This window comes from Ochotona princeps, chromosome 29 (genome assembly GCF_030435755.1).
Source record: "Ochotona princeps isolate mOchPri1 chromosome 29, mOchPri1.hap1, whole genome shotgun sequence".
NCBI classification, from domain to species: Eukaryota; Metazoa; Chordata; class Mammalia; order Lagomorpha; family Ochotonidae; genus Ochotona; species Ochotona princeps.
The window spans coordinates 20369599-20390328 of record NC_080860.1 but is presented as its reverse complement, the minus strand read 5'-3'; the positions used below and the strand labels follow the sequence as shown (position 1 = coordinate 20390328).

The following is a 20730-nucleotide window of genomic DNA, read 5'->3' as shown; positions in this document are numbered from 1 at the left end:
ATGTGTTCCCTGAGCCGCTGGCCATGGCTCAAGCCAATAAGCCACACGACAAGGGTTCATCACTGCACGCGAGTCCCTCTGTGGCACAGGCCTGAGTGCTTGAGGGTTGTGCAGGGAGACACAAGAGCCTCCACCAAGTCTGGAGCAATGATTGTGGCTGCAGCGCCTGTCCCTGCTTTTATCAGAACAGCTCTATGCTTCCGATTTACACAAAAGGTACCACAGCCAAAACAACCTGGAGGGAAATCTTCAGTAGACAGGTGACCACAGACTGGACGCTCGAAGAGCAAGCGTGGCCTGGCAGAGGAAATGGGCAAGGTATCCTTGCTGGTAAGTCTGGATATGGCAGGCCGAGAGGAGCAGGAGCTTTGAGCCAAGGAGAAGAGGAAAACAAAGAGGTGAGCGGTCTCATCCTAAACAGGAGACGCAAATGTCTCAGGCACTGGCAGGCACTTCAAGACAGAAGGTAGTTTAGGACAGTTCTCGGGCTAGGCCTATCAGTAAGAAAGGGTGGAGTGAGTCTGAGGACCTATGGAGTGCACAAGGCCCAGAGCCATGGGACTTGCTACGGGCTACACTATGACAGGGGAGCAAGAGCTGTGGGACTGAAGAGGACCAAAGAGGAGGCACAGGAAAGGATACCAGGCTCCTGGGGTGGCAGGAGATCAGGCTGTGCCACCTAGAGGTGGCTAGCAGCAAGGACATGGCAGCAACGCAGCTCAGATGCACACATGGAGGAGCTGGGACCAGGGAGAAGGAAGCTGTGTGCAAGGGGCCCCGTGCTGTCACTGAGCTAGGGGAGCCGAGTCAGCCCCAGAACTGGGGCAGCACACACGGGATTTCTGCAGGGATCTGCATTTCCCCAGGCCACTGCTCCCTGCACAGAAAGGGCCAGGCTGGAAGGTTACTCCCAGGCCTTTTCCACTGCTCCTGGCTGGCCAGTGGGGAGCAGTCGCAGGGCAGCTCATGGCAGGAGAGAGCTGAGCAGGGCCCCCTCCCAAGGCTCATTCTGGAGAGTTCTTGTCTGCAAGAGAGCTTACTGGCTGGGCTCAGCTCCTGAGAGGGAGGCTTGAGGTGGCCGGCTTCCGGCTGTGAAGAGGTACCGCCTCTGGAGGTGAGACAGAGCAGCAAGATGGACGTCTGACCTGATTTCTGTTTTCCTCCAAGTTCTTCCCTGGGCGTGAAGTGGGCTACCACACACCAACCCACACCATTCAAAGGTGGCAGTGTGGGATGCCAGCCTCTCCTTGAGGACTTCAGGAAGCTTTTCTGAGAAGTGTCCCTGTATAAGGGCTCCACCTTTAGGCAGCTTCCCGAGTGAATGCTGCAACCCCAGGAACTCAGGTCTCCCCCAATCACAGACCTGCCAAACAGGTGCTGCTGGTACCCCTGAACCTAATCAAACTCCCATTATGCCCAGGGACAGCCTCTTCTCCCAGTTTTTATGGGCCTGGTCCCCATGGCAAAGAAGGCCCTGGGATGGTGATGGCACAGTTGTTCCCTCTGTGATGGGAAGAGGGCTTCACTTCTTTTTATATCCTATCCCATGACAGCCCAAGAGTGTTTTTAGGGGAAAATATAACCAACTTCAGGGTATGCAAAGCCCACTAGCAAAGCACAGAAGTGCACACCAGGTCAGAGACCCTAAATAGTGCTGTGAGCCAGGCCCACGCTCAGCCCCACCCCTGAGACTCATGGTGCTGACTCACAGCTGTGTAACAGGCGAGCAGACAAGGCACAGGGGTTGGGGGGTGTCTTACCTTGCCTCCTGCAGGGCTGCGAACAGCAAAGCAGAACAGGGTAGCGGGCTTGGCATTGCCCTCCAACTTGAACTCTGCAAAAGCAGCGGCGTGGCCTTCTATGGGCTGAGAAACCTTCCTGTCCACAGAATACAGCTGCATTGCCCCAACCACACGGTTTTGCTAAGGACAAAAAGAGACTAATGAACAGAGGAGATAGAAGATACAGTGAAAAAAAAAATCTTCAATGTTTCTGCAATGAGAGTCAAATACTGCTAAGCCTTTCTCTAAAAACTAAGTTGATTAGTCATTAAAGGCATGATGTCACTGTGGAAAGACAGCGAACACTAGGAAAACAGTAAGATCACAGAAAAGGTAATTTGTGAGCCAGTGCCATAGCTTCTTTCCTGGATGCTGGTTCATGCCCAGGTGCTCCACTTCTCATCTCCCTGCTCACAGCCTGGAACAGTAACAGATGACCCAAGTGCTTGGGCCCTTGCACCCACATGAGACATTCAGAAGATGCTCCAGGCTCCTGGTTTCGGCCAGGCTCCGCCCTGACTGTTAGTCATTTGGGAAGGAAATCTGTGGATGGAAGCACTTCCTCTCACTTCTCTCCCTCCTTCTCTATAACTCTTTCTTTCAAGTAATTAGACCCAGATGGAAAGTGGAACATCCAGGACATAAACTGGCGCCCACATGAGATTCCCAGCACTTGCAAGGTGAGGTTTTAGCCACTGAGCCATCGTGCTGGGCCCTCTACTCCAATTCTGATCCAGCTCCCTGCTTAGGGCCTGGGAAAGCAGCAGAAGACAACCCAAGTGCAGGGGTCCCTTCTTCCAGGTCTCCCACGCGGGTGCAGTGTCCCAGTGCATTGGGCCGTCCTCAACTGCTTTCCCAGGCCACAAGCAGGAAGCTGGGTGGGAAGTGGAGCAGCTGGGACACCAACCGGCACCCATATGGGATGTGTGTGCAACACAAGGACTTTAGCTGCTGGATTATCACACTGAGCCCAGGTCTCTCATTTGTTCTCCCCACTGGGGATCTGAGCTGCCACAATCACTTCTTCAGACCCCCGACTAATTGTGAAGGAAACCTCTCACAGCCTCGTAGCCGTTGCTGACCCCTTGTGCTACTCCAGAGTAATGGCAGCCTACCTCTTGCTGCGGGTGATGAGTGTAACCTTTCCCCTTCTTAGGCTTTGTCCCCTATAAAATCTGAGGTTACTGTTTTTCTAGGCTCATTAGTGGGAAGCTGACTCAGCAGTGGAATAACACAGTACCCACGGGCCCGGCGGCATGGCTTAGTGGCTAAAGTCCTCGCCTTGAATGCACTGGGATCCCATATGGGCGCCGGTTCTAATCCTGGCAGCTCCACTTCCCATCCAGCTCCCTGCTTGTGGCCTGGGAAAGCAGTTGAGGACGGCCCAATGCATTGGGACCCTGCACCCGCATGGGAGACCCGGAAGAGGTTCCAGGTTCCCGGCTTCGGATCGGCGCGCACCAGCCCGTTGCGGCTCACTTGGGGAGTGAATCATCGGATGGAAGATCTCCCTCTCTGTCTCTCCTCCTCTATGTATATCTGACTGTAATAAAATAAATAAGTCTTAACAAAAAAAACCAGCACCCACATGGGATACCAGCCTTGCGGGCAATGGCTTATTAACCAATTATGCCAGAAGCCAGGCCCCCAAATGCACTTTAAAATCAGGGAAAATGCAGCTGAGATGCCATCTCTGTGGTGGATCTTTCCTGACCTGAGATACGTTCCCGCACAGTGTCCTGGGCTGGGACTGGCTAAGGAATATGTACATCTTCAGGGCCAAACATATTGGAGGCCTTAAGTGCCTCATCACCAGCTTAGTCTCCAGGAGGGGAAAGGAAGGACAGAAAATTACATGTGTTAGTAACAGTTGCTTAAAATAGAGTCTAAAGAATACCTCTGCTAAAACTATGGGTCCAACCTGCTCCACAGAGGTCCTCAACAATCCCTTTCATAAAACTGTCAATAACTGTATGCAGAAGGAACATCAGCAACACGACAGAACACACCAGCCAACGCCAAAGCGGAGCTGAACTGCTCGCACCTGAAGTTCAGATGTTTGGTCACCTATATTTCTGTGGGTCGCGGCCCGTTTCTGCTGCCTGCCACCTACTGACCTCCAGGGACTGACAGCTGGGCTGGAGCATCAGTCCTCAGGCCAAGCTCACCTGGGCCGAGATGCCGACGAGCAGCAGCCACTTTTGATGCGCGTCGGTGCGGTAGTGGATCACCTGGCATCCTGCCAGGCTGGCGTGCCTGTCAAACATCTTGGTGGGCTGGCAGTCACCTTCCATGCTCCAGTGGTAGACCGCCGTCTCAGTCACCAAGGCGACCGTGTTCACCGAGATCCATTTCCAGAAAACCACCTTTTCTGTCATGGTGTGAGCCTTCATCTTACTCTTCATCTCAATATTGATAATCTGAAGTGTCTTCTCAGCTAGCATTAGATTTGATGGGAAGTTAGAGAAAGGTAAATTAATAACTCAAAAGAAACGTCTAGACACTTAACTCTAAACCCTCTTAGCATCACTTCAAAGCATAACGCTTTAAGCTAACACGAAGAGGGGAGATAGGCTGCCTTTCTGGCACGTGATCTGCTAGTACTGGTAGTAATACCTGAATGGCCAATTACTGGCATCAATATTTTTCTTCAGAAAAATGCCAAGGCTCGACTCTTTTCAGAACGTATGGGCAGCAATCAGAAATGAACTCCTTGGAATCAAATCTCAAAGAGATTGGTTTCTTTAGTAACACATTTACAGATAATGGCAGCAAAAAACAAACAGGTCTTCCTCCAACCTTCGGGAAATTACACAACCAGCCCTCCACATTGAACCAACTTTTGCTCATAATAGTTCCTTTGTCTTAAAATCTGGACAAGTGCCACCACATAGAAGTGTCTGCCAAGCGGCACTGCTGACTGCTGAGTATGGTCAGCAAGCACAGCAAGTGTATCGAATGAAACGCATTTCAGGAGCTGAGTTTTTCCTTTTACGAGGGAACCTCAAAAAGGTGGAAAATGGAATTACAAGGTAAGTTTCCTTTGGTGCCAACAATTTAGAAATCCACACATAAGAGGGCTCTTCAGAGTTCACACAGAATATGCACTATGAAAAAACTTTATATGGATTTAAAAAATATTTTGCCTCCAAAGTATCTTTGAGTTCTATTTTTAATTAACTTCTTTTTTGAAAAACGATTTCTTCATATTTGAAAGGTGTATTTACAGAGAAAAGGACAGAGAGATCTTCCATCCACTGGTTCACTCCCCAAATGGCTGCAATGGCTGGAGCAGAGTTGATCCAAAGCTTGGAGCCAGGAGTTTCTTTTTTTTAAAAAAAATAAAGATTTATTTAGTTTATTGGAAAGTCAGATATACAGAGAGGAGGAGAGACAGAGAGGAAGATCTTCCATCTGATGGTTCACTCCCCAAGAGGCCGCAATGGCCAGAGCTGAGACAATCCGAAGCCAGGAGCCAGGAACCTCTTCCAGATCTCCCACATAGTGCAGGGTCTCAAGACTTTGGGCTGTCCTTGACTGCTTTCCCAGGCCACAGGCAAGGAGCTGGATGGGAAGTGGAGCTGCCGGGATTAGAAGCAGCTTTCATATGGGATCCCGACATGTTCAAGGTGAGGACTTTAACCACTATGCTGTCATGCCAGGCCCAAAAATCGCTCATTTTTCAGGGTACACATTGGCAGGAAGTTGGGATCAGCTGTGGAGCCAGGACTCAAACCCAGGTACTGTGATATGGGATACCGCTGTCCCAAACACTTGCCCCTACGAATCACATTCTTTAACAGCCCAGAGTGGAAGCAATCCCAGGTCCATCAACCGGCCCGCGGAGACACAAGGTGCACTGTAGCTACAATGGGATGCTGGCTGGCAATAAAGGCACGAGGCACCAACCCAGGCTGCAGTCTGGATGAATACACAGTCACACGAAAGGATCCAGAGGAAACTGCCGCACGACCGCATTCATCCAAAATGTCCAGGAGAGGCAACTGCACTGAGGCGGAAGGGCTGGCGGTGGGGTGGGAGTGACTACGAACAGCAGAACTAGATCAAGGTGATGGTTCCCCAGCTCTGTCGCTTCACCGAAATCAAGGTACAGTACAGTCAGGACAGGTGAGACTCGTGGTATGTAAAGCCTGCCAGAACAAAGAGGTCAGAGAAACACAGGACCGGAGGTCCACCCACAGTATGGATGTATCTCTTAATTTCAAACAGACTTGGACTACAGGAGAAATTGCCTTTAGCTTGAAAAGTTGTCCTTGGGTGGATTTAAAAGGATTGCATTTCATGAAGCACAAGATCGGTTTAGGGAGCCAACCTCGGGCCGGATGTAAGCTGGCCACCGTCAGGGGGAGCCATGCTACAACCTCTCCCCTCCACCGCAGCTAGAGTCGCCAGCCGTGCAGACACTCAACTCGCCTCGTAAAACTTAAGAGGTGGCTTGTAAAAACCACAGCAAAATATGCAAAAGATAAAGTCTCATAATAAAAGTAGGAATACCATCTTTGAGTCAGTAATGCAAAATACAAATGCTTTCTATAAACAAGCAAGAAAAATCGGTTTCGGCTTTTATAATTTTTCATAAAAAAACATTCTTAGCTCTGGAGTTGCCAAAAAAAGCAAGCCGTCTGCCAGTTCCCCAGTTTGGGTACTGTCATTGCACTGGAATGAGCAGCGGGCAAAGATTCCACCATCACACTCCACAGGCTTTGGGACAAGGGAGCTGTCAGGACTGGGGAATACTGCCATCCATAGCACCAGCTTCCCACATGGGCACGACCTGAGTCCCAGCTGCTAGATGCTGATCCAGCTCCTTGCGAGTGTGTCCCAGAAAGCAGCAGGAGAGGGGCCAAGTGCCTGGGCCCTTGCTTCCGTACAGGAAAAGCTCCTGGCTTCAAAGAGGTCCAGCTCCAGCTGCTGCAGCCATTCAAACAGGAAGTAAGACAGTGAGCCAGCAGGTGGAAGATTCTCTTTGTCTCTCTCTGTCCCTCCAACTTTTTTTTTTTTTTTTTTTTATATGACTGGGTGGTACTTTGGTCCTGTCATTTTATTTTTATTTTATTATTTTTTTTATTCATTTTATTACAGCCAGATATACAGAGAGGAGAAGAGACAGAGAGGAGAAGAGACAGAGAGGAAGATCTTCCATCTGATGATTCACTCCCCAAGTGAGCCGCAACGGGCCAGTGCGCACCGATCCAAAGCCGGGATCCTGGAACCTATTCCGGGTCTCCCACGTGGGTGCAGGGTCCCAAATCTCTGGGCTGTCCTCAACTGCTTTCCCAGGCCACAAGCAGGGAGCTGGATGGGAAGTGGAGCAGCCGGGATTAGAACCGGTGCCCATATGGGATCCCGGGGCTTTCAAGGCGAGGACTTTAGCCGCTAGGCCACGCCGCCGGGCCCCCTCCAGCTTTTTGTAACTCTGCCTTTCAAATAAAGAAGTAGACAGATTAATAAGTAAAGACTTTGGATGGAAGAACTCCTGTCTGTCCTGCTCTACTTGTAACTCTGCCTTTTGAAGAAAAAGAAAAAAAAACAATAAACATTCACCTCCAGTTTTAAAGGATTCAACACAAATCCTTAAGAGGAGAAAGTTTTGGGAGAGAACTTCAGGCTTTCCAAGCCTGGCAGGCTCATGTTCCGGCTGCTCCACTTCCAGTCCAGCTCCCTGCTGATGGCCTGGGAAAAACAGTGAAAGATGGTCCCAGTGTCTTGACCTCTGCCACCCACATGGGAGACCGGAAGAAAGCTGCTGGCTCTTGGCTCTGACCACAGCAACCATCCAGAAAGAAAACCATCAGACAGAAGATCTGTTTCTCCTCTCTGACCATCAAATGAAGAAATATTTTTAAATAAAAATTATTAAAATATTTTAATAATCTTTACATAGTTGATTAGGGCACAAAGGGTCAAGAGCTACAGAAAAGTGGGTAAGACCATTGTTTCTACATTCTCTCTCTCTCTCTCTTTTTTCTGTATCTGGGGGAAGGGAGGAGATAAAGGGAGAAGCCCCACTGAGCCTCCAACCATCTCAGGGTCCCCGACGTGGGGCATGCTCCAAGGGCACCGCTCAAGAGGTTTTGATAGTTCAACCGTTCTGAATTGCTGCCAATCTCACACTCCAAGCACGATGAAGTGGCTGCAGAATCCACTGGTTGACATAGTCCACCTTGCAGTGGCCATTTGCCCAGATATTCATTGCCAACACATGGCTGGGATATTTGATTGCTTTGGTCTGTACTCAGTTCTCTGTTGTGGTACCATGTTCTTCAAACAATATGAAATGGGGTGGGGGGAAGCACACTAAAAGTGGGTAGTCCATGAAAAACAGCCAAGAGATATACAAAGAGAAACAGAATTTCAAAAAGTGGACTTTGATATTTTTTGATTCTTATTAAGTTAGGTTTATATATTTTTAAAAGATTTATTTATTTTTTATTGCAAAGTCAGATATACAGAGAGGAGGAGAAACAGAGAGGAAGATCTTGATTCACTCCCCAAGTGGCTGCTATGGCCGGAGCTGTGCTGAGCTGAAGCCAGGAGCCAGGAAATTCCTCTGGGTCCCCCATGCAAGTGCAGGGTCCCAAGGCTTTGGGTAATCCTTGACTGCTTTCCCAGGCCACAAGCAGAGAGCTGGATGGGAAGTGGGGCCACCGGGATTTGAACTGATGTCCATATGCGATCCCGGCACATTCAAAGTGAGGACTTTAGCTGCTAGGCCACTGCTCCAGGCCCTTGATTTTTTAAAAATACTTATTTTTTATTGGAAAGTAAGATATACAGAAAGGAGGACACACGGAGAGGAAGATTGTCCATCCACTGAGTCACTCTCCAAGTAGTAGCAATGGCTGGAGCTGAGCAGATCTGAAACCAGGAGCCAGGAGCTTCCTCCAGGTCTCCCACACAGGTGCAGAGTCCCAAGGCTTTGGGCCGTCCTCAACTGCATTCTCAGGCCACAAGCAGGGAGCTGGGTGGGAAGCAGGGCTGCCGGGATTAGAACTGGCGCCCATATGGAATCCCGGCATATGGAAGATGAGGACTTTAACAGCTAGGCTACCACTCCAGGCCCAAAGTCCACAGGTTTTAATCACTTCAAATGAAATTACTTATACTACATAATAAAATAACACCTTGACAAGACTTCAAAGGAGAAGGTGGAATTGGTACCAGAACAAATATCCTTTCAGATAGATATCAGCTTTTAAAATATTTTAAATTTTACTTTCTTTAACACTGTTTACATAGTTAAGAGGGATGTATGCACATGTGGATATCGGATTAGGGTGAGGAAGGTCCAGATGCGGAAGAAAGCAGGTGAGACAAATCCTTCAATTTCTTTTTCCTCCTGTGTCCCCAGGGAGGGTTATGGGGGGGCCACCCCTAGCTGTCAAACTACATCAGCACCTGGGGATGGGACAGTTGTTCGATGATGCCTTAGAGACTCTAATGTGGAAAGATTGCTTCAAGGGTGTTACCTGATGGGGTGGACTTCACTATGCCAGGGTTAAAAGATTTTCCAAGGTCTATTGGCCGACCAAGTTCACCTTTCTTTCTTTTTTTTCTAAAGATGTATTTATTTTTATTGCAAAGTCAGATATATAGAGAGAAGAGAGACAGAGAGAAAGATCTTCCATCCGATGATTCACTCCCCAAGTTACCACAACGGCTGGTGCTGTGCCAATCCAGAGCCAGGAGCTCTTCCAGATCTTCCATGCAGGGCCACCAGGACATAAACAGACACCCAATTTGGATCCCAGCGTATGAAAGGCAAGGACTTTAGCTACTAGCCTACCACACCAGGCCCGGAACTTATTCTTTTGAAGAGCTTCAAAAGATTATCTAGGGCCCGGCGCAGCGGCCTAGCAGCTAAAGTCTTAGCCTTGAACACGCCAGAATCCCATATAGGCACCGGTTCTAATCCCGGCAGCTCCACTTCCCACCCAGCTCCCTGCTTGTGGCCCGGAAAAGCAGGGGAGGACGGCCCAAGGCTTTGGGACCCTGCATCCCTGTGAGAGGCCTGGAGGAAGTTCCTGGCTCCTGATCGGCACAGCACCGGCCGTTGCGGCTCACTTGGGGAGTGAATCATTGGATGGAAGTTCTTTCTCTCTCTCTCTCCTCCTCTGTGTATATCTGACTTTGTAATAAAAATTAAAAAAAGATTATCTACAAATACTCCTGCTCCTAAGATTATACCCAGTGGCAATAACCTCAAAAACACAAATTCAAAAAAATTCTAAAATCGAAAAAAGAAAAATGAAAAATTTTGAAATACGAAATTCTGCTAATCGCAAGCATTTGGCTTGCTTAAAGCGCTGTTACCAGAGAGTGTGCAACAGAGCTAATCGCAATGGTTCACTCCCCAAATGGTTCCAACAGCCAGGCGTTGGTCAGGCGGAAGCCAGGTGTCGGGACCTCCATCTGGGTCTCCCTCCTCCACTGCTTCCCAAGCTTAGTAACAGGAAGCTGACAGGAAGCAAACGGGAGCTGGGGGTTCAACCAGGCATTCCAGGGTGGGATGTGGGCATCTCAAGAGGTCTCCATCCACTGTGCCACATCTCCCACCCCAAACTCCAAGCATTTCAGACAGGGGATATTCACCCCGGAGCTTCCTGCTCTCCTGTCCTTGCTGCATTTCACGTGAAGTGCCAGTCTCTGGGCTTGTGTCCCAGGATGCCTAGCCCTCCTCGGGAATCCGTACCTACATATTCACCAGGACCAGGCCCTGGGCTCCATCATGGTGTGTGTGTTACAATGGGTGACATGTCACAACAACTCTGGCCCTCAGTGTCTTAAGAGGCAGGACACTAAGGGTTAGCTGACCACTACTGATGACAGTTTGTGCCTGACACCTGCTCCAATCTTTATGGTAACCAAGAAGCTACAGTGAGATAGAATCCCTTTCAAAAAATTCTCATCAGGATCCTAGGACCAGCATTGTAGTGCACAGGGATAACCCACCACTTGCAATGTCGGCATGCCATATCAGAATGTCAGGGCAGTTATGGCCGTTGCAGGCATCTGGGGAGTGAACAATCAGGTGGAAGATTTCTCTCCTGCCTTTCAATAAACAAAACTTCAACAGCCCACGCACTCACCTTTCAGAGCAATCACCTTGGAGGCTGGGTTCATGATGGCACTGTCCGCAGAGATGGGCCGTCGGATCAGTGCCGTTGGGTCCTGCATGTCGATTATCACCACTTGGGCCTGCTCCCCAACTTTGTCTCGGATACAGATGAACTTGTCAGACTCCATGGTCAGTGTGCTAAATCCAATGTTGGCAGGATTGATTCCCAGGTTTTGGAGCTTAAAAAAAAATTTTTAAAAAGGATTTGATGAAGTTTTCCTCCTCTGACGTAGATCAGCTCTATCCTAGTAGTATTCAGTTAAGTTTTTTTAAGATTATATATTTTTATTTGATAGGTGGATTTTTAGAGAGAAAGAGACACAGAAACAGAAAGATCTTCCATCCACTGTTTCACTCCCTATATGATCACAAAGGCGAGAGCCGAGCCAATCCAAAGCCAGGAGCCATGAGCTTCTTCTGGGTCTCCCATGCAGGTATAAGGGCCTCGAGACTTCAGGCCGTCCTCTACTGCTCTCTCAGATCACACGCAGGGAGCTGGATGGGAAGCAGAGCAATTGGGACACGACCTGGCACCCACACAGGATGCTGGTGCTGGCAGACACTGAACCACTATGTTGGCCCTTAAGATAAATCTTTGAGGAAAAAAAAAAAGACCATACTGTCAGAGAAGGCATCACAAGTAAGTCCTTGGGGGAAGAGGACGAGTGGAGAATACACAAAAACTGGTTTTTCCAAAAAGTCAGAAAACAAAACAAAACTAGCCAAACATTTGTGCTTAAAACATCTCCCTAAATACCATCAAATATAAATCTGATTTAAATGGATTTCTTAATCAGTTTCAATACTTCTTGGTAATGCTGCAGGCAGAGGTTTAAACCACTGTACTGGGCCCGGCGGCGTGGCCTAGCGGCTAAAGTCCTCGCCTTGAACGCACCGGGATCCCATATGGGCACCGGTTCTAATCCCAGCTGCTCCACTTCCCACCCAGCTCCCTGCTTGTGGCCTGAGAAAGCAGTCGAGGACGGCCCAGAGATTTGGGAACCTGCACCCGCGTGGGAGACCTGGAAGAGGTTCCCGGTTCCCGGTTCCGGATCGGCACAGCACTTGCCCGTTGCGGCTCACTTGGGGAGTGAAACATAGGATGGAAGATCTTCCTCTCTGTCTCTCCTCCTCTCTGTACATCTGACTTTGTAATAAAAATAAATAAATCTTTAAAAAAAAACCCCACTGTACCACAACCCTGGCCCCAAGAAGTTGCTTCTTTAAGCTATCATGTTTAGCTCCTATATAGTCTAAGAACACATATCTTTTCCTGGGATAGGCGTTTGATGTGGTGTTTAGGACACTGTTTGGGGAGTGCCTGGGCTTGGACTTCAGCTCAGCTCCTGGTTCTAGCTCCTGCTTGTAACACACACCAGGAGGTAGTGGTTCAGGTGGTGGGTCTCTGCCCCCACTGGGAGGGACCTGGGTTGGGTTCCCAACTCCTGGCGGTGGCCTGGCCCAGACCAGCTGCTGCAGCTGTTGGGTGGTGAACAGTGGATAGGGTATCTGTCTCTCAAAGGGGAAGGGGGGGTGTGGAAAATCCATGATCTATTCCCAAGTTACCCAGGATTCTTTTTGCAAGGCATCAAGAGGGAGTTTGGTAAGTGAGGGCCTACAAAGAACGAAGACACTGAGGTCTCCCGGGAACTTACACCCCCAGGAGCTCAGCAATAATTAAGGTAACTTCACTTCATGGTGCTTCAGGGAACCTCTGTCAAGTGACACCAGCGCAGGTTTTCTGGATTTTGAAACTAATGCATAAGACTCTATATTTACCCCTGTTAAATGTCAGCCTGTTGGACTTGAGCCTGTCAAGATCTGTGCAGATCTAATTTTGACACTGAACTTTGCTACCCCAGCTCCGTGGCATCCTCCTGCTGCCAGCCAAGAGTAGCGGCAGCATCCCTGCCATGGAGGCCAGCAGCAGCAGGCCTAGAGCACACATGGCACAAGAACGCGGCGCAAGAGGAGGTGGTCGGCAGCTGCACGCTGGGCAGAGACCCTTCGAGGTGGCAGGCCTCTGGACTTGTTAACAAGCACATTTGTATGTGTTGCCACTGGGAGAGCTGCAGACAGTGTTGGGAGCCATGAAAGCAGAGGTGGAGGGCATGTGTCACAGGATTTTTTTTTATCTCCCCCTTTATCCCAGATACAGAAAAAAAAAGGAAATGTGGAAATAATGGTCTTACCCACTTTCTTGTAGCCCTTGAGCCTTTGTGCCCTAATTAACTATGTAAAGATTGTCAATGAAGAAAAAAAGTTCTAGAATTCTCAAAAAAAAAAAAAAAAAGATTTTTATTGAAAAGTCAGATATACAGAGAGGAGGAGAGAGAGAGGAAGATCTTCTGTCCGCTGACTCAATCCCCAAGCAGCCGCAACGGCTGGAGCTGAGTCAATCCAAAGCAAGGAGCCTGGGTGGGAAGCGGGGCCACCAGAATTAGAACCAGTGCCCATATAGAATCCTGGCATGTGCAAGGTGAGGACTTTAGCCGCCAGGCTACTGCACCAGGCCCCGAGTCCCAGGATTCTTTTGTCTTTGGAGAAACAGTGTTTCCCTTGGAGTAGAAAAGCAGGCAGTCCGAGCTGGAACACCTGCGCTTGAGTTCCACAGCCACTGTCAACCTGGGTCTCCCCTTTCCATGGATACACATGACACTGACCAAGCTCCTTCTGTGACACAGTGACTCTGAACCTTGTCAATTCGAACAGGACTGCTAACCTTGGGCATTTAGGGAATCGAGCACTTCGCTGCATCCTAAAAGGACAATCTGCTTTTCTTCCTCATCCAAACTCATTTACCACCCGACTACTCACAAGGCCACATCAGTGGCCTCTCGCACAGGGCTTCCACTTCCGAAGAGCCTGGCTGAGGCCAGTGGACCTCTCTCTCCTGCCCTGGTGAGTGTCAATGTCAGCAGGGAAATGACTGCTTAACATGCGTTTCCAATAGCAACAAGCAAAATCAAACACTCCACACAGAATCACAGAATCTTTCAGCGAAACGATACACAGGTGCATGTTATTTCCTTCGGACACAGTGAGCTGACAGCTGTTGGCCTTAGTAGTGTATCTAAACCATTTCACAGTAGTAGCTGGCTGCCAAGCGGCAACATGCACAGAACGGGCCGTGGTAGCTGCCCCCCAGACACAGTGCCACCCGCTGCGTCCCACCTCGGCCTTTCTTCCTGTCGGAGCCCCCCAACAGCAGCCTCTTTCCTTCTTTTGGGAATGACTAACACTCAGGAGACGGGTCAACCTGAGAGGAGGCACCACCGTGCCCTCCCACTTCTGAGATTCTGATGCAATGTCCTGCAGCAGGGTTCCTTTTTTCAAAAACAATTTTTATTGAGATTTTTTTTAAAGATTTATTATTACTGGAAAGCCGGATATACAGAGAGGAGGAGAGACAGAGAGGAAGATCTTGCATCCAATGTTTCACTCCCCAAGTGAGCCTCAACGGGCCAGTGCGCGCCGATCCGAAGCTGGAAACCAGGAACCTCTTCCAGGTCTCCCACGCGGGTGCAGGGTCCCAAAGCTTTGGGCCGTCCTCGACTGCTTTCCCAGGCCACAAGCAGGGAGCTGGATGGGAAGTGGAGCAGCCGGGATTAGAACCGGCGCCCATATGGGATCCCGGGGTGTTCAAGGCGAGGACTTTAGCCGCTAGGCCACGCCGCCGGGCCCTTATTGAGATTTAAAATTATTTTGTTTTTATTTCAGAAGTACGTTAGGTCAAAGCCATAAACCCCAACCTCAATCCAAGCCTGCCAGCTGCTCGTGCCATCATTCCTGGTTAACGGGAAGCTGGAGTCAAGGGAGACTTGGACAGGTTCTCTGACGTGCTCCTAGGCCCAGAAGTGCTCTTCATTTCTTTTAAACACTTATTTATTTAAAATAGTAACAAAGAGAGATCCTCCCTCCACTGATTTACTCCCCACATGCCTGCCAATTTTAGCCAGGGGTGGGACAGTCCCAAGCCTGGAACTCCATCCAGGTCTCCCACATGGGTGCCAAGGATCCAAGTACTTGGACCACCATCTGGAAGCCCAGGAATGGAAAGCAGAGTAGCTGGGACTCAAACTGACCCCAATATGGGACGTGGCCATCCCAAGCAGCAGCTTACCCTGAGGTACTAAACCACCAGCACCCACACAGGTACTCTTTTTTTTAAAAAAAGATTTATTTATTATTTTTATTGCAAAGTCATATTTACAGAGAGGAGGAGAGACAGAGAGGAAGCTCTTCCATGCGATGATTCACTCCACAAGTGACTGCAATGGCCGGTGCTATGCTGATCCAGACACAGGAGCCAGGAACCAGCAAGTTCCTCCAGGTCTCCCACGTGGGTGCAGGGTCCCAAAGCATTGGGCCGTCCTCCACTGCCTTCCCAGGCCACAAGCAGGGAGCTGGATGGGAAGTGGAGCTGTCAGGATTAGAACCGGTGCCCATATGGGATCCCGGGGCGTGCAAGCAAGGACTTTAGCCATTAGCCCACCGCGTTGGGACCTACACAGGTATTCTTAAGACTACCGTCCAGTCTCAGAGCTCCAGTGATCATTCTCCTTTAGTTTACATGGCTCACGTCAAAAGGTTCATGGACAATGAAATTAAAAGCTATGTTTAAATCAAGGCAAAAAAGAAAAATCAAAATCTATGTTTAGCTTCCACCTCTGCATTTCAGGACCATTCTTTTTTAATGGCACTACCTTTCATTTAATTCCACGCCCCACGGACTATTCTGGAATTACAACTCCCTTTTCTGTGTGTTGAGCTGTGCCTTGTTCCGCAGGCTGGGGAACAGCACTCAAGGGCTCCTCACAGAATTTCAGTGCCATCTCACGATCTCAAGCTGTCGGCGGTTCTCAGTCCCACGCCCCGATCCCTACATGTACACATTCTCAACCAAGCACAGCACGCCGCTCCGCCTACAGTGCAGAAGGGAAAACGGACAAGCACAATGCCAGGGGAAGAAGACTTCTCTAGGGGGAGCCCCTCAGGCCCTGGGTACACCGAGTCCCCTGGAGTGAGTGGTACTCAGCAGACGTGAGAGGAGGGAGGAGAACGTGTTGTGGAGTGCCACGAAGGCAGCCAGAGAGTCCAGCAGGTGCAGGACTGGGCAGCCCCTGAAGGGCACTCAGCCACACCCTCCCCAGAGGATCCGAGGCAGACGCTGAGCCTCCAACAGGATTACGGTGCCCGTCTGCTGCAGAAGGGTCGGTGCCTGTGTGCTGCAGAAGGGTCGGTGCCCGTGTGCTGCAGAAGGGACGAGGGGGGGCAGGACCAGAGGCAAGGCAAGGCTGCTGCTAAGGCGGAGGGTGGGGGGGAGGGGGAGCAAGGGAGTGGCATGGCCTGGGGCAGGGGCAGTCATGACAACAGCAGCAGAATGATGTGGACATCAGGGGTTGGCACCTGGAGCAGATAGGCGTCTAGGGATAAGGAAGAACCCCAGTCTGGACACGATGTCTCTGAGGAAATCAGTCACCCGACAACGGTCTCCTCTACCATGGGGCTTTCAGGATGGTAGCATCAGCTGAAGACACTACGTCTCACCATGTGTTGGACTCTGGTCGACACCAGACGGCTACTAACCCCAAACCTCCTGACAACTCTCTAAGGACGCCATGGGCTCTGGTTCGGATGTGGGGTTGAGACCCAAGGCGTGCAGTCCAGGGATAGGTCAAGGCAGTCCCCATGGCCCATGGGACTGACTCAGTTCTCCAGAGAGGGTTGTTACAAAGAGCACACACCCAGCGCCTCCCCTGTCCCCTGCTCCCTGTGGACATACTGCCCCCTACACTGCCACCCACCGCCGGGAGGCCCCACGAGCGTCATGCTGCTGGTCAGTGCTCCCGAGTCCTCAGGACTAAGAGCTTCCGGGCTTTCCTTACACAGTTGGCTGGCCTCAGGCAGCTGACGACAGCAACGAAAAACGGACTCACACCTCCACAAACTCTACATCTGTTTTACAAAGAGGAAGACAAAGGGTTACAAGCACTGTGCCCCCAAATCCCCGTGGCCAGTCCAGATCTGCTGGCTCAGTCTGAGCTCACCTCAGCAGTGAGCAGCTCCTGCCTCCCACTGGCACCACGTGGCCGCTCCGCAGGAGCACAGAGCATATGGGGAAACCCAAAAGTCACCTGAGTGAGGAGATCAAGGGACTCAGGGCAGACCCCACACTCAGGGACACAACGGGAACAGGTGTGTGCAGGGAGGAAAGAGAAACCCCAGGAAACCATGGTGTGGGAGGCACTCCTCTTAATAAATGACGCTTAATTAAAAAAAAATGGAAGAGCTTAACAGACAGACTAGACTGCGCCCTGCTGACAACCTGTGACCCTGGCCAGAGCAGACTGTTGGGGGAAGGAGGAGGTTCAACATCTAGGACACAGAGGAAAACGGTCCTTCATGTCCCGGCTGTATCACCTCCAACTCCTGGCCGGCAGCATGCTGGGCGTGGGGGGATCAGAGATTCAAAACCAAGCCCAAGTTCCCCGAGGTCTGTGATGAGAACAGAACACGCTGAACAGAGGCATGCAGCTGAGCCCAGCCTCATGCAGTGACTCCACCTGGCAAGCACAGAGCTTCATTCACAGATTGGGGAAGGTAAGAGTCCTCTGGGACTTCGTAAACACTGACCGCTTTTCTGTCCTTTGAAATCGGCGCATTTAGACACAGTGGGGTGAGCGGGAGCGGTGGAGGCAGAGACCTGGGCAGGATGGACGCCCAGAGCGGCTATGTGATTCTGCCTGATTAGAACCTCAGCTACGTCAGGTAGAAACAAGATTCTCTCCAGCCACCATGAGGACTCAATGGAAAGAGCCAGTGCCAAGAGAAACGGCTCAGGTCGTTCAGTATGGGAGAAGACAGCTTGCCAGGTTTGCTTCCTAGCCCTGGCTCCTTCCCCCAGCTTCCTGCTAAAGCAGACCCGGGGGGCGGGGGGTGATGGACAAAGTACTGGAGTCTCCATCACTCAGGAGAGACCAGGGTGGAGTTCTTGCCTCGCACCTTGAACCTGGCGCAGCCCTTGCTGTTGGCGGCATCCAGGAATGAACCAGAGGATGGAATGCTTCCTCCCAAATATTTAAAAAAAAAAAAAAAAAAGATGGGGAACAGTGTTGTAGCGCGGGGGATTAAGCTCCCCCCTTTGATGCTGATATCCCACGTGGCTGCCCCACTTCCCACCCAGTTGCCTTCTAGTATACCTGGGAACGCAGCAGAGGATGGCTCAAGCACTTGGGTCCCTGCCACCCACGTGGGACACCTGGAAGGAGCTTCTGGCTTCAGACCACACCAGCTGCAGTCATCCCTCCCTCTCTCTGTGGAACTCTGCCTTTCACATAAAAGCTTTGAAAACGTATAGTAGAAAAAGGCTGCATGGATTTCTAATAAAAACGTATGCCAAAATAAACTCATCTTTTAAAAGAAGTCTTGTTTGTCCTTTTTGAGAGTGATGGATGGAGACAGAAAAATGCCCAGCCACTAGTTCACTTTCCTAAATACGTACAATTGCCCAGGCTGGCTGGAGCCCAGGATGGGAGCTAGGAACTCCACCCAGCTCTCCCACATGCATGGGCAGGAAGCTGGGGTCGGGAGGCAGAACCAAAGCCGGGGCCTCTGGGTACTCCACAGGCATCTGAGCTGCCAGGCTACCCCCAGGCGGTGCCTGGTTTCACTGCCAACAGACTTCCTACAGGACCGTCATTTTCTTCACAGCTGTTACTTAAGTGGTGCTGCCCAACTTAGGGCTGGAGTGGCGCAGGCCAGGGATATAAGGAGGTGGAAGCCCTCAGCCAACCTCGGCCGGTCTGGCCACGGTAACACACCCCGTCCCCCCACACCTTTCTCAGTTGTATCTCTGCGCATCTCTAAGTGCACCTGTAGAGCAGAAACCGGACCATCACACACCCCGCCCCTCATTGCTGGCTGCGCAGCTCCGCCCCATGCAGCCTGAAATCTGACTCCTAAATCAATCTCTTTTTCCTCATTCAGAAAAGTTGGGAGGAAGACAGCTGCGATTATCTCACGTGAAGCACTCGGCCCAGGACCAACAGCTTTTACTCTGCGCCCACAAATCCAACACTCCGGCCCCAATTCTTCCCTTGAAAACTGACACCCTCGCAGGTGTGTGATACGTTAGCCCGAGGACACGGGAGTGACTTTCCGAAACCTTCCCAAGCTCGCACGCCCACAAAAAGGCTGGCAGAACAAACCGGGACCAAGTTTCGCGGGCGCTAGACCCAAAGGGTCTTGGAGCATCTGTGTCCGTATTTACAAGAACAATGCCAAAGGAGTGAACAATAAACCACGCTCAGACTACCGCACCAATCCCCAAGCCTTTCGCCCGTGCTCTCCCGCCCACCAAGGGGACTCGGCACCTGACACGGGCACTCGGCTGTGTAAGGATCGTAGATGCCAGCCAAGGGACATTTCGGATCAAAGAGTTTCCGAGCCGGGAGCGGGTCGTCGGGCCGCGCTGCGAGCCCCACCCCCCTGAGTCACCGAGCCCCGAGCGCGTCCTCACGTGCGGCTACCGAGCCCGCAGACGCCGCGGGGCCTGGCGGTTTGGGGGTCTGGCCCGGTGGGTGCCGGTGGGAGCCCGATGGAAGCCCGGTGGGTGCCGGTGGGAGCCCGGTGGGTGCCGGTGGGTGTCGGTGGGTGCCCGGAGGGAGCCGGTGGAAGCCCAGTGGGAGCCGGTGGGTGCCCGGAAGGAGCCGGTGGGAACCGGTGGGAACCCCGAGGGAGCCCGGAGGAAGCCGGTGGGAGCCGGTGGGAGCCCGGCCGGAGCCGCCGGTCGCTCAGTCAGCGGGCAGCCGGCCGGGGACAGCGGGGCGGCTGACAGGACGCGGCGCGCGACCCGCCCCCCTGCCACACTCCCTGAGCCCGTCCGGCAGCCGCGGCGGCGGGGTTCGCCCTCACCTGGAAGTGCTCCTGGAAGCGGATGGGGAGTATCTGCGCCATGGCAGGCGCCGGCGGATCCCCTCGCGCGGACAGCCCCACGCCAGCGGCCGAGGAGGCGGCGGCGGCGGCGCCACAGGCGCAGGCGCACTGTCCCGGGTCGCCGGCACCGCGCCCCCCCCGCGCGCGTCCTGTGCGAATCCCTCCGCGCGCTCCTCAGAGGATCCCTCCGCCCGGCCGGAGGGGTCCGCTAAAAGTAGTGCCGGGCGCAGCCGCACTTCCGGCATCCCCCGCCCCTCATCTCTCACCCGGCCCGACTGCACGTGTGCGTCCCGGTCGGCCGGTAACCCAGGACAGGTGCGCGCGCGTGGGGGGCCTCGCCGTCGAAGCTGTGCGCGGGAAAGTGGGCTGGGGCTTCCTGAGCAGGTGGGCATAGGCGAATCAATGGATTCGAGAGTGTGCGCGGCGCGGGGAGGCTGCGAAATCCTAGTTTGAGTTAGCCAAACTCCAGACAGGTGCGCCCAAGAACGTAGACGTGGTTCCGAGAGTGTGCGTGTGCCCCGCCTGGGGCTGCCCACGCTGGTGCCCTGGACACCAGATATGGTTAGGCTCCCCGGTTGAAGGAAGTTCTCGGGCTGCCCTGGCTTACCACCTTGAGGAGATCCTTGGGTACCGGAAAAGGGCAAAGAATGTTTCTTCTTAAAGTCTCAGGGACCACTCCTATTAGGGAAGCGCCTCTGTTTGAGCATTCACAAAATGCGTCCTGTCTGCAGGCAGCAGGTGTGCAATGGAGAGCGCCCCTAGCAGGTTGCGCAGGCTGGTTAGGGGTGTGTGCGTCTGTGTGCGCGCGCGCCCGTGGGCAGTGAAGAGCGCTCTTAGCATGTCCCGCAGGCTGGTTAGGGGTGTGTGTGTGTG

General features: G+C 51.9%; 1 protein-coding gene across 1 annotated transcript in view; it reads right to left on the bottom strand.

The window, feature by feature from the left end:
- CLTCL1 (clathrin heavy chain like 1) overlaps positions 1 to 19995 on the bottom strand; it is a 71616-nt gene extending 51621 nt beyond the window's left edge. The window contains exons 1-4 of the mRNA XM_058656738.1: positions 19837 to 19995; positions 10892 to 11099; positions 3950 to 4218; positions 1761 to 1922 (exon numbers count right to left, since the gene is read on the bottom strand). Of these exons, the coding sequence (XP_058512721.1) occupies positions 1761 to 1922; positions 3950 to 4218; positions 10892 to 11099; positions 19837 to 19878 (681 nt within the window). The 5' untranslated portion in view covers positions 19879 to 19995. The remainder of the gene's footprint in view (positions 1 to 1760; positions 1923 to 3949; positions 4219 to 10891; positions 11100 to 19836) is intronic.
- Between the last annotated feature and the right edge of the window lie 735 nt (positions 19996 to 20730).